At 44.1% G+C, this 14,336-nt stretch overlaps 1 protein-coding gene across 1 annotated transcript; it reads right to left on the bottom strand.

Moving 5' to 3' along the window:
- Positions 1–306: 306 nt before the first annotated feature.
- On the bottom strand, positions 307–11,632 carry CCNA1 (cyclin A1). Its single transcript, XM_077484149.1, has 9 exons — positions 11,417–11,632; positions 9,031–9,217; positions 6,213–6,450; positions 6,012–6,130; positions 3,657–3,880; positions 2,635–2,839; positions 2,179–2,292; positions 1,005–1,138; positions 307–926 (listed from the first exon to the last, which is right to left on the bottom strand). The coding sequence occupies exons 2-9, from the start codon at positions 9,193–9,195 to the stop codon at positions 878–880; spliced, it is 1,248 nt and encodes a 415-aa protein (XP_077340275.1). The 5' UTR covers positions 9,196–9,217; positions 11,417–11,632; the 3' UTR covers positions 307–877.
- Between the last annotated feature and the right edge of the window lie 2,704 nt (positions 11,633–14,336).

The raw sequence follows: 14,336 nt of genomic DNA, 5'->3' as shown, positions 1-14,336 counted from the left end.
TTATAGAAGGCTGCTACAGATTTGCATGTTAGTATAACAGATTCCTGATTTTTTTGTTTAAACCCACAAGGCTTGCCAATGAAGTTAAGACCCATGACTTCAAATGCAAAACAGTGTTTAGTGTCCCCATCTAGCTCCATCATGGCAGGTGGTCTGCAAATATGCAATCAGCAGATCACCTGATACACACTGTTTCTACAATATGCAGATAGCCAGAGATCCAGCTCAAGTACTCCAACAATTCTTATAGGAAAGGTTTGAAGCTGCTTTAAAGACAAGTGTATGTCTAGTGGAATCACACAAACATTTGATAGAATCTTATAGGATTTTTATTAAAATACAAAGACAATTCTACAGGAATACTCTGAATTGTTTGCCCTTCCTAGAGTCTTTGATATGACTTGAAGCCACTACCTTTCTGTATCCAGTTAAGGACCATTTGTCTTGTTCAAAAAGATAGGGTCACAAGAGAACATAAGAGCTGACATGGGCCCATTGAGGCAGCCCATGAAATACTTGATCTGCTACTGGGATGCAGACCTTTGGCCAACTTGCACATTTGTGTATTCCCTCATTGAGTAATGTGGCAAGGTGAATGATGACCTTGGAGCCAGCACCTCCAAACCAGGTCTGCTCTGTTTCTACTCCATTAAGATGCCCTCAGTTGGGTAGCAGACAGCTAAATATTGGCCAAGTCATCTACAGTATTGTTAAAATGTTATAATCCTAACTAGTCATAAAAGTTCACAAGTTAAAAATGTACAATTTAAAAAAATCCAAACTGACACTTAGCCAGCAGTGTCTACTTTAAAAAAAAGTTAGACCAACACAGTTGGCCTTGAGGTAAGTGCTGTGCAAGTCATTGAACGTTCTATTGTCACAAAGGAAGTGTTACAGGGATTGTCAGACGGGATACTTGCATGTACCTACAAGACAGAAAGCAGAGTTAGTACCAATATTTGCTTTTTGGAGTAACCAACTGGTGTACATGTACAATCACTTACTTTGGAGCCTTGTATTTCTCCCAAATGGCTTGTTGTGACTGGTGAGGTGCATTAAGGCAGGCTCTGTGCAGATCAGCCAGACAAGGTGCAATATCACTCAAGGTATAACCAGTAAATGCTTGAAGAGTACAAGGCTGATGAAGATAGAGTCAAATTAGAAGCAGCAGCTTAGCTTTTTGCAAGTATTGTTATTTAAAAACCCAAATGAAGCAGCTTTGATACATCTTAATTGCAATACCCACTCAAGCCTTTCCTACAACTTAGGATTGCAAAGTTGCATGGCAAGCCATTTGCAATTTCCCATGACTACCATTCATTTTAGTACAACCCTAAAGTTGTGCCAACTTCATAGTGCCTGTACTACTTAGCCTGACTTTGATGAGAGTTCAGGTTCACAGACCTGAAGTCTTCATGAAATGGCAGCTGTGAAAGTCATGTGACTTTAAAGTTAGGGGTAGTGAGAAAGGGGCCTTAGAGGAACCAAACTGAAGTTTGAGACCAGCATATTCAGCCAATGTCAGACATGGTGGGTCAAGCAGGACACCAGCTTTACTGGCTACAGATTACTATATGCTCCAATCTGATCATCCAGTAGCCAATTATGTGTTATGAAACAAGCCATCAGCACCTGTTCTTGCCACTATATATGCAGCCAGCAACAAGTCAACACTGAGCTGTTAAACACTTTTGCAAAAACAAAGTATAGCATATCCACCCCTTTTCCAAGGTTTTACTTACCACTTCAAAAAGAAGTCAGGTTTGACAACCAACTTTCATGAATCCATGCTGTGTTGCATAAAATATTTTCTTTATTGTATATCATGGGACAGTCACAGTGATTACTGTATGGGTTATACAGTCACCTTTAGGTGATGGACACTGGTACACCCTAGACAGGAAGTCCATCTTGCTATATAATCCCTCTCCTTACTGGGAAGGTTTATATAGGGAGATGTGCTGGGCTGAGGGCCACTGGATCCATTCAAAGTGTGTCAGGCCGAATTTGTATACACATAGCTGGGGTGAAGAATTTAATACATTTGCTTTTTTGGGACAAAAACTGTGCTCATCCAGAGTGTATGCACCAATACAGGAAGTGTTACTGACCAGATCACTACATGAAGATTGGGGGGGGGGGTTAACAAAAATGCACTTAGACCAATTGGATACTCACCCAGAAAATTCTATTGATTGTATAGTTGGCCAGACAATAAGCTGCAGCAGCTGTCATTGAGGGAACATACTTCAAGAATGGGTCCACCTCAAGCAAGGTCAGCTCTGCAACGTACTAAGGGGAAATAAAAATAAATTAAGCAACATTTTTTAAACAACATCTTTTGTTTCCTAACACTTGTCATTAAGCCCATTACTATCTAGCAGCAATAAAGCCTGAATTTGTTGCACCCAACTCCTACTGGTTGGAGTTAGAGGGTTTTTTCCAGTAGTCAAGTCTAGAAAGCCTTTAGATCCAAATGCTCCATCTTCTTTCCAAGCCACAAGGTCAGCAGTAGTAGAAAAACCCCACCTTTAAGTTTTAATCTACACTCCATTCTAAGTTCCACACCAAGCCTCCACTATCCCAATGATGCAAGTCAGTTACAAACTTTGCTAGCAACTAAGCCACTTGTACCATTGCAAGATGTTCAGCCTTTGTGCCAACAGCTTGCTTGTGAATATATTGTAGCAGGAACTGGTTGATTGTAGGGACAGTCAGGTCAAAGGCCAACACTTTAAGCAGTAGGTGTTCCATGCGCAGCAGTTGTTTCTTTGTGTAAGTGTCATCAGTTATGTACACAAATTCATCCACCTCAGGGGGATATATCTCTTCATATTTGCTGAAACAGAATATAGCAGTCTTTTAAAAATTGCAGGTCAACCAGCAAGAATTTCATGACTTAATTGTAACTAGCATAAACTACTGAGTACACATAAGGCAACCATTAATCCCAGCCTTCATGGGCTGACCCCCATAGCAAGTGTCAGATTATGGAATCCTTCATCTAGTGCACACATTTCTCCCTCCCCATTAGTTCACCAGCGATTTAGCACATGTCCTTTGACATACTATATGCCATGCTAGAAACATGGCATTGGTTAAATGTTATCCTGTCTTGTGCTTTTTCTATAGTTATCAAATTCCTTTGGCATATACTATGAGATCTTTTGAGAAAAGGAAGCCAGCACAGGATTGTGTTGGTCAGTTTAGAAACTGCATTCTGTTTGAAATTCTCAACCCCATAGTGGAAGCCCTGCTTGTTTGTACCCTTCACTGACATTTGGGGGGCTTAAGAGCATAACAATCCATGAAACCTCTAGCCCCTCCTCCACCCCTGTAGCTGCTGCACTTCCGCTTCAAGAGCAGGTTCATATTTGCATGCGATTCACACCTACACTGCAGACTTCAGCCACACAATGGCAGAACTGACAGTGCAGTGGAATTGCATGGGTGTTTTCACCTGTGCAATTCCTGTCCAAATCCAGTTTGCACTGTGATCCAAGAACCAATGGGGTAGGGTCATTGTATTGACACCCAGAGCTGGTTCCTGCATTGCTACAGCGTAAACCTAGGCCAAGCGTGCCTTATACCTCCCATAAACTGCTGAATAACCTTTGTGTTGGCACCAAACATACTGTAGTACTAAATATACTTACGCAGCCAGTAGAATAGCTGCAGTTCCTACAAGTTGCAGCTTTCCTCTTAGTACAGACATACTAGACAAGAATCTATCCAGGTAGTTCACAGCAAGATATAAAGTCTCATTTCGAAGCTTGTACTCTTCTCGGACTTCAACAAGCCAGTCCACCAAGATGGCCCGCATGGCTGATGTAATGTCTGGTTGCTTCCTCATGTAGTAAGGTTTGGGTCTATGTGTAACCTAAAGGGATTGAATTTACAGAAGTTAAGACTCATCTTTTACTACAGAGCTTTAGCCGTTGACTGCAAGGTAACAGCTACTTTTACAAGCACATAAAGCTGCATTTCAGAGGACTGTACCAAAGATACAGCTAGCAGAACCTCATTCTGCATCATCTGTATGAAGTGTTGTAAGGGTCAGGCAGACCCTGACAGAACATGGGTCAGTACCTTGTAGCTGAAAACTGCATTTAAAGTAGAGCCTCACCCATATTAACTTTATAAACATTGCTTAGCAAGGGACAAGCATTCTACAATTATGCTACCAGTTACATTTACAGGTAAATCATTTTCTAGGAAATCTTCCAGGATGGTACACCACATGCGTTTCATATCCACCTGACATGAAACATGAGGTTAAAAGGCCCTTCCCTATACCTCAGTTCTGCCAAAGTAATAGGTTACTCTGGTGAGAGGGTAACTTTTCTGGTACTAACATCAAACCAGGCCCGCTGTCCTGGAAGATTTCCTAGAAAAGCAGGAACTGGCAATTCTTGCCGTCTTCCAGGATTGAGAAGTTAAAGGCCTACCAAGTGTCAGATCCTGAGGTGATAGCAATGCCACTGTTTTAGGAGAGTGTCTTGCTTCACAGATCTGTTAGATTGAGGCCCTCGGCCCATGAGGCTGCCAGAGATCTTGTGGAATGGGCTTTGAGGTTTGCTGGTATTGGGAACCCTGCTTGCTCACATACACCTATAGCCTGTCTGATCCACCTAGCCACTGTAGTTCTAGATGCTTGTCCTCCCTTTCTGGGGCTGCCAGATAGGGGTGAGACTTCAGGAAGTCTCACCCCTATGTCAGTAAACACCTAGCAAACTTTTTTGGGGGTTCTCACAATAAGGGCAAAATCATCTCGTGACCTATGAAACTGGAAGGTGACCTTGGGAAGGTAGTGGGTCTTGCCTCAGAACCACTATCCTCCAGTGCCAAAGGGGTCTTTAATTGACAGGGTGCCTACTCTGTAGTGATTGGCAGTAAAAAAGACCAAACTTGAGCATGAAAAGAAATAATTAAAATTGAAATTTCTAGTGCTGTTTGAAAGGTGCTTGCATCCCCACAGCCAGGAGCTCCCTGTGGTTGGAGGTCCACACATCAATTGTGGTCTTTACTCCTGGGTTCCACTGGAGCCAGGGACAACCCAACGGGAGCCTGTCTTGGCCCAGCCACCAATTCAGGGAGGCCCTTTTGCCAGGATAGAAACCCCATGTCCAGTGGTTCCCATCTTCGTCCCAGGGGCGGGGGGGGGGGGGGGGGGGAGACAGTTGCCCCCACAGAGCTTTGTGCATGATCATGTACCTAGTATGTGATCCTGCACTTGAGGTCTGGGGCATGCACAACACCAGCAAACTGCTCCCACTGTGATTGGACATAGTGGGTCCTGCAGAACAGAAGTTTGCCCACATAAACAAGGCAGTAGGGAAAATAGAGATCCGATGTTTCTTAAAAGAAGGAACACAGATCTCTGCCTTACATTACAAGCAACTATCCCATAATAAAGCACACATTTAACACTTTGATCACTCCTGATGTTAGCACCTTCCCTGTGAGTTAGTACAGCGAGTGCATATTTAGCACTGATCACTGCATTAGTCACTGGTTTCTTCCTCCCAAAAAAGTTAATCAGTGGTTAGTTTGCCTGCTGCAATATTGCAGTCCTGCTAGAAGTTGCCGATACAAATTAAATGTACCACAGATGCTATAACTTGCATATGCTTATTGGATTTTTGCCAAAAATATGCAACACATAATGGCTTAAATTGATGTTTACTGGATACGATTTATAGCAGAAGTTAATGCACAAATTTGGTCTGTTTGTAATGCAAAAAACAAACAAAGTACAGAATTACACGACTGCGCAATTGTCAGTTAAGGCAATTACATTCTGTAATGCACTGTGGAAGGGTAAACCTTCTAGAGGTCAAATGGATATATGTAGCTTACATTAGCAGGTATGAAAACCCGCTGAATCATTAGGTCCCTTGCCACCAAATTTGAGCCTCTGACCCAAAGTCTGTAAATCTAGGCCTTTAGTGCCAGTTACATTTTTCAGCCAGATCAAACCACCACTAAACAAAATTTAGAAAATGTCTTACTTCAGCCTGACGCAGGTAAAGGTGAATCTCTTCAATGTACTCAGAAACTGCAATGACATCAGGATCAGTTTCAGTGGTATCTTCAGGAGGAAGAGAGGAGTCCACCATCATTGGAGAGGCTGCATTTGGGATATACAAGTGGTCAGTATTTCAGGCTTTAACCCAAGCCAAGAGCCACAAGCGCAGACAAACATTACACACCTGCACTGGCATCAAGCAGCAATGTGAACTTCTCCTTCACAACATTTGCATCCATCTCCTCCAGACTGGGAAGTTCCACTTCAAACTGATACGTTTCCTGAACTGTCTCAGGCTCATCAATATAGATAGCGAAGCATGGCTTGGAGGGCACTGCAGCAGCATTTGTGGAGGAGATTGTCTTCCCAGAAAAAATAAATGCATTCTCAATTCCAGAAATAGTCTTTGTAGGAGCAGCACTCTGTAAATAAAAGCACAACATTAGGTGTGGGAGAACAACTATCTAGCATACCATATTCAAATATGGTCTGCAATAGCCAAAGTGCACCATAACTGAAGCTTATTTATATTCTGCCACAAGCTCCATGACAATGTGTATGTGGTCCTTTAGCTGGCTGCCTGCAAAAAGCAGCAAGCCAGTATACAAATAAAAAAAATAAATAAATAAAGTTTACTTATGTAAATTGCAATATGTAAGTGAATATAGCCACAAGATTGTGCAAGTGGTGAAAACAGCACATTTGGACCTTCTATAGAAGGGGACTGTGGACCTTGGTTGCACTTCTACAGAAAGTCCAGTTGTGTGGTTTTCACCACTTACAATTTTTGGGGATTTTATTTATGACATTATGGTGGTTACTTTTGATGTTGTACAAACCCATGTTGCATAATTTGGAATACTGCATGTTTTTTTCTGCTAGATCATGAAGTAGGATTGTTCACATGGCAACTGGTACCATTTCTATGAAGACACTGCATACAAATGTGAGGTCAATGGCATGTCAAAAGGCTTTACCGACCATATGGTCTTGAAACAAAAGTCCCAAAACACGTTGATGCAGCCACCACATCTGATTGCCAAGTTGCAGTTTAGGCATTTCCCCTGGTGATCTGGTCAACAACACCTCCTGTATTATATAGATCTCTGGCTGAAGGAGCACAGGGGCAGATATGGACAGGGGGGGGGGGGGGGGGGGTGATATACTAGCAGATTTGCACACTAACAAACTGAGGCCAAACTCCAGCTAACACTTTAGCTGTTGTGTAAAAACACTTTGCTGCAACAGATCAATCATTTAAGCACCCCTGCCAGAAGTTAAATGGTCTGTCATCCCAGCAATAGATCTTTTCTGTTGCCTTACTGGATCACCATATGAAAGTCACCACATCCAAAGCTGGCTACGCATTATACAATATTCTTTATATTTTCATAGTTTGGTTGAATAAAGACACCAGTCCATCCAGTTCTATGCGAGCGTCTATGATTGCCCCTATCCCTGTACATTACACACGTCCCTACCCTCAATGAGCCCAAAATCCAAGGACCCCATTCATATACTAGGGCCAATTTACCTACCTGCATGTCTTTGGATTGTGGGAGGAAACCCACGCAGGCACAGGGAGAACATGCAAACTCCAGGCAGGTAGTGTCATGGTTGGGATTTGAACCAGTGACCCTTCTTGCTGCTAGGTGAGAGTGCTAACCACTACACCACCAACTAGGACTAAGATTTACTCTCCAACTATGCAGTACAAGGGCTAGTCTGAGTGCATACAATTTGAAGCGTTTAGGTAAAACTAAAGAGGAAAGTTGAAGAAAATTGTATGTGTGGCCAGCTTTATCAATGGCAATATGCTTGCTTTTGGGTTAGATACCGCTTTAAGCCACACAAAAAAGGCATTGCAGGCTTGTGGTGCTTTTATTAGACAGTTTTCTGGTGTTTTAGCACCTGAAAACTGCCTCCTGAATGCAGTCATGGTGTGCTCATGCAATGTTAGAAAAGTCCTGGAAGCTGTATACAGCACTCCCAAAACACTCCTGCTCATTGCAATGAATGAGCAGCACTACAACATGGGCATTTGTAATTGCTGCTTCAGCCGCTAGCAAGGTTTAAAAGCAACCCGCTAGCAGCTGAAAGACACCACTTAAAGTGGTAAGGCAATGCTTATGCACAGGTGTTACTGGTGTGAAAGGGGTCTTAGGGAGAGATAGTTCAACACATGGTATGATGTAAACATTGAGCAAAGCCCTTTCCTGGGCAATTGTTAACTTTGTTAAAGCTTTACACTGGAGCTACAGAAATTAAGCTGTGAGTCCAACTGAACTTGCATGATCTCATGCCTGCAATTTTAGAGATGTGTGGGTTTATGTACAGAAGCTACATTTTTAAATTGGTGCAGCATTACACCAATTGGGATGGTGCCATATCGCTCCAATGTGAACTAGGGCTGAATTTAGATTATATGCCTCCAGCCTCTTGAGAAAAGGCTTGTTGGCACACATCAAAATGGGGGGGACCCACACCATCTCTACCTGCCACACTTTCCTTCAGACAAAGGAATCACCAATTTTGGTTATTTTACCAAATCAGTATACATTTTTAGCTTAAGTTTACAAATAAATTTTTGCGAGAGATTATAACCAAAAGGCTCTATTGGCGTTAAAGGGTGATAATTTCCATTTGGGTACAGTGTTGCATGAAGGCACACTTGTCATACAAAGTGCTGAAAGCTGGCCTGGGCAGGAAAGGTGTGTGAACAGCTTTAGTAATGAAGTGGTTAAACATTGCCTTGGGGTATCCAAAACAGGGCATTTGCACACAGCATTACATGATGACTAAGTGTTTTTTTGCTGAGAAAGCAATGGGAGCTTTTTAACTGCAAATGACTTTAAGCTTGTTGAAGTCACGCTCAGCCTGTTAAGCCCACAGGGCTTTGTCACATTGCATAATCCCACCTAACAGAAAAGTCACAGCATTTCTGGACTCAGGAGCAGCATATAAAATGACAGTTGCACGCATTTCAATAAACAGATTCTTACCACACTAAGGGACCTGTGCCGCTGTTCATTCTCACTGAGGACTCCAAGTATAGATCTTTGGGGCATCATGTTAGTTGGAACCCTCTGCTGGGCGATATGACGGATATCAAAGCTTCCCATGCCAGCATTTGCCACAACTTGGCTGCTTGATTTGGTGCGACGCATTTTCAAACTGAAAGTCTGCAAACTAGGAGAAAACCAGAGATGTTCCATTAGTGTACAATCACTCACATTTGACTTCAAATTAGGAGTTGGGGACACTTTAGGCAGGGTTAGATTCCAGCTAGAATTATCAGCACATGCTGCCCATACGAAATCCGCATACGACACCCTTGCAGATGACATGCAATGCAAATTCAGCTGTACAGATTGTACGTATGGCTGAATCTGTATTGCATTGACCAAAATTGTGCAGGACCTTTGTGAACACCCATGAGATCTGATTCCTGTCACAATGAGCACCGATGTGAAGTGATTGGGGGGGGGGGGGTCCTTAACCTTTTGACACCTGCAGTGTTTTGGATAGGGCAACGAGTTCCATGTGATGCAGGAACCGGCACTGGTTCCCACATGTGTGAACGAGCACTAAGTAAATCACAAATTCTCCTGCACCATGGACCAAGCGCACCCCCCCCCCCCCCCCCCCCCCAAGTTCAGAGGGGAAATCTCCCCAATAGGGACAGTAGCTCTGGTGATCCCAAGGAGTTCCTTTAATTTGTAAGGATTTCCTTTCACTTCCTGTTTGACAGCTATGGAGCAGGATGTGAGGGGAAGTTTCTGCAATGGGACACAGATTAAAAAAACATAAATAGCCTACTTTAGTGGAACTATAGGCACTAATGGAACAGCTTTAGTTTGGCCTTCTATGTAGCCTTAGCCAAGCCATATGCTGTGGCTGCCTGGAGACAGTAAATAGCACAAATTAGATTGCAAATTGTAGATGTTATACCGAAAAGACAAAAAACCTAATTTGACAAGCCACATTACTGAAAGTTACACCCCCACCTACCGCAAAATTATGCCTAATGGTCTATTTTAACCAGCACTCACTTTTCCAGGCATAATGGCTATACTCCCAACTGCCATTCCACTCAATGGACATGTTAAGGGGCCGTTCCTTGGACAGGGAGGGCTACCAGAAGCAAGCCATGAAGTCAGGCAATGGTACCCCAGTCAGGGGCAGCAAACAAATCTCCCCCCCCCCCACTCAACCCCTCAGCTTCTCCCAGCCAACCTAATCTGCCTCTGGTCATGATTGGCCTGGAGGAGAAACTGGACAATAGCAAATATTGATCACCATTGTCACAAGTGGGGGGTACAGTTCCCTGCATCCCAACCTTTTGCAAGCCAATTAAAGCCTCAGGATGTCAATACAAATGTACAAGTCCAGTGCCCTGCACGTAGACTACAGCCCCCCTGATGGACCAGCAGCTCCTGACCCCAGTACTGAAGTCAGCTTATGCATTGTGCTAAAATTTTAAAGCAATGCAAATTAAAGACAGAACATTTAACAGAGCTGTAGTGTTAAAGCAGCCTTCGCCGTGTTCACCTTAATGCAATTAAGACAGTTAAAAAGCCCACCCCATTGTCAGCAATGGAACCAGGCAACCTGTCACAACTCAAGTCACCGTGACGTTGAAAAAAGTTCCTGCGCTCTCATTGACTTCTGTTAAATGAAGTCATAAGTGCAGCAAAATTACACATCAAAATCAGTACTGATCAGGCAGCTTTGAAAACATGCTGAAGTAGTGCGATTTCAAATCTGTAATGGTCCAAGCCAAGACTTACTATGGGGCATCCATTGCCCTCCAATCACATAACCAGACTACCTTTAGATTAGGCAAGTGTAGATATTCTACAGGCTAGTTAGTATAGGATGGGAGCAGGTTTAAGATTAGACAGGACTTCTAGGTGTAAGAAGAGTGTCAAAATGGAATTGCATTTTAAAGCTGAATAACCTCATACTAAGGCTACAGGGGGAAATTTGCTGGAATCAGTGCAGCTGGGCCTAGTAACCAGCTTCTAGGTCCAGCTTGTCCAATAAAACCTGGAAGCTGATTGGTTACTATGAAGAGCTACACCAAGTTCTGAGTGCATCAATTTTAAGCAAACTAAACCACAGAAAAGGGGGGGGGGGGGGGGGGAAGAGCAGACAAGGTAATCCCCCATACAACCACAGAAGGGGGGGGGGGGGAATTACCTTAACCCCCCCCCCCCCATCCAGCTCATCAGATGACAGGTAAACAGTGACAGGTGACAACCAACCGCTCCAACCCGGACAGCAGGCTCTGAGCCCCCAGCACCCCCCATGGGGAGCAGTGACACCCAGCACCGATCACACTACATCCACCGTCCAGCATCAGATTATCACCCCGAAGCCACTTACCTGGTAGCTCTCCGTAAACTGAAGGTCTGATTCCCGGTACACGCTCTGAGCACAGCACTGCCCCTCCTTCCCTGCCCGCCCGTTATATAGAGCGGGTGATGACCGTCAGCTGTGTGCGGTGATTGGGATCAGCTGTAGCGAAGTTCCCATCCGGAGGACGAGGCGGGGGAATCGGGATCTCCCTGCGATCACCGGACTCAACACTCCGGAGTTTTCAATCCACCCGCTTCTGTCCCAGTGCACCAATCACAGGCGGCCCGGCTACAGGTCATGTGACCCGTGTCACCCTGGTGACAGCAAGCGGCGTGCTCGGAGGCAGCAGGAGGCAGCGTGACCATGGCAACCCCTGACAGCTCTCTGCAGAGATGGGCACACTACATGTAGAGGACTGTGCCTGGGTCTGCAGGGGAAATCATGCCATCTACCAAAGGGATGATGGGGGGAGAGTATACACAGGGGGGCAACCAAAGTATGCTTTTTATTTATATATGTTGTAACCAGGCCCGATGTTGTAAAGCGCTGCGCAAACTGTTGGCACTATATAAATCCTGTATAATAATAATATAGGAAGCCATGACACTCAATGACACTTGTAGTGGCTGAAGAATGGCTCATCTTGGTATTTTTGTTGGTAATAAAAAAAATTGACTATAAGGAAAAATGTGTGTGTTGCAGTGATTCCTGCAGTCATCGGGCAAATCACTTTTTTAGGACTCATTCAGACAGCAGATCCCTGCAGAGGTGCTGGCAGATGTGTGTACCCACCATGGATCTCTGTGCCAGCACCCCATTAAAGTGAATGCACACTCAGTGTCTGCACAAAGTGGCACATCAAAGTTGGCATGGGGTCAGAAGGGGGTGCACCACAACTGTGCATTCGGATCCGTGCTGCCGCTAGTGCCTGCAGGTCAAACTTTGCCATGCGATTGTGTCTGTGCAGCCGTCTCCTGGACTTCCATGAGCGATTACATGCAAGTGGCCACAATTAGCTGCAGAAGGTGTTGCCTCCCATTACTTTCAATGAGGCCTGTGTTTCATCAGATTAGGCGACCCATCAGATTTTGTAATGGAAGTGACGCTTTGTTGCCGCCATCTTGCTACACCCCACACTCCTCCGCAGTAAGGATACAGTGAGAAGGTAGCAAGTGGACTTCTTGTTAAACCCACCAGAGTCTTGCATTCCACAGTTATTTTTAGCAGGAAACTGAACTTATATGGTGAAATTTAGTATTTTTAAATACGTCTGACAATTTGCATGTTGAATTTTTAAAAGCAAGCTGATCTCACAGGTTTGCTAATCTGATCGAACACTGCTGCTTTGAAAATTCAACATCAAAACACTGAATTTCACTATGGCCCCTTTCACACTGGAGCGGTTTTCAGGCGCTACAGCGCTAAAAATAGCTCCTGTGTAGCGCCTGAAAAAACCGGCCCCTTTCACGCCAGTGTGAAAGCCTGAGGGCTTTCATGCCAGGAAAGCGCCTGGAGCGGTGCGCTAGCAGGACGTTGAAAAAAGTCCTGCTAGCCGCATCTTTGGAGCGGTGGAAGGAGCGGTGTATTCACCGCTCCTAAACCGCTCCTACCCATTGAAATCAATGGGGCAGTGCGGCTATGCCGCCAGGCGGTTTTAACCCTGCCCTGCTAGTGGCCGCAGACCGCCGCTAAAACCATGGTAAAGCGCCGCTAAAAATAGCGGCGCTTTACCGTCGACGCCCGCACTGCCCCAGTGTGAAAAGGGCCTATCTAAGTGGAGTTTACTGTTAACAATAAGTGTAAAATGCAAGACTCCGGTGGGTGTAACAAGATGTCCGTTCACCGCCTTCTCACAAAATCTGACGAGTCACCAAATCTGATGAAACACCTGCAGCTAATGGCCAGCAGGGTCTTCTGCATGTAATCGCTAAGCCCCAGTGCACACTAGAACATTGTGCGGGAAACCCATCAATGCGCAACGGCCCTTGCAATACGCAGCAGGTGTCAGTGCAATTGCCAAAAACGACAGCATACAATGACGTCGAAAGCAAACCCCCGAAAGCAACCTTCCTTGATGCGTTTCACTGCTGCTGCTGCTGGCTTGCTCACAAGGATAGGGAAAAGAATGCATTGCAAAGGTGTGAAGGAACCTTAAAGCCTAAGTTACACCTTTGGCTTTTAGAAGTACAGTATATTTTTTATTGCACTCTATTACGCTTTTGTGTGCATTTTACCACAGTGGAATTTAAATACATGCAAAAAAAAATTAGGAACATTTAGAAAAAGCTTGCAACACTAAACATGTGAAAATGTACATAAAAAAAAAAGAAAGTAAATGGACCCATATTAAAAATTAGTTTTCATTATGTTAAGGTAGAAATGTTATGAAATTGGATACACATGGGGATGTCCCTTTAAAATAAACAGCCTACTAAGAGTTATGCACTGCATGTTCTGTCATTCAGCATAGCAGCATTGATCAATCTATAGGAGATTATATGTGGCAATCTCCACCTGAGTGTCTCCCAGCGAGGAGCGCTCATTGTTTGGGCTTGCTAGTTTATAATTAGTATCCTGATAGGCTCCCTGTTGGCATCAGAAGCTGTCATTAGAGCCTGCAGAGGCAAAACAGCGACTTGAAGAGGGAAGAACAGACTATGCTTAACGAGGCTGTGTACATATGGACAGTTTTGTGGGAAAAAAACAAAATCTTCCTATTAATCCAAATTTAGGCTGCTTTAGGACCCATTCACTCTATTGCCCTGCAATAATGCAAGGTAAATTGAGTTTTTTTAAAGCACACCCCCCTAAAGCACATCGAGTGTGTCACCCCAAAACTATACAAAAGCAGGCAATGCAACCGCACTGCAGCGCATCACAACAGACAACAAAGCTTTTCCAGTGAAATAAATAAATATTGTTTTCATTTTTTACTATTGCTGATTTT

The sequence above is a fragment of the Lithobates pipiens genome, unplaced genomic scaffold (assembly GCF_037356315.1).
Source record: "Lithobates pipiens isolate NorthernLeopardFrog02 unplaced genomic scaffold, aLitPip1_a1.2 Scaffold_16, whole genome shotgun sequence".
Lineage (NCBI taxonomy): Eukaryota > Metazoa > Chordata > Amphibia > Anura > Ranidae > Lithobates > Lithobates pipiens.
Note: the sequence above shows the minus strand (reverse complement) of the source record. Positions and strands in the feature narration are given on the sequence as shown.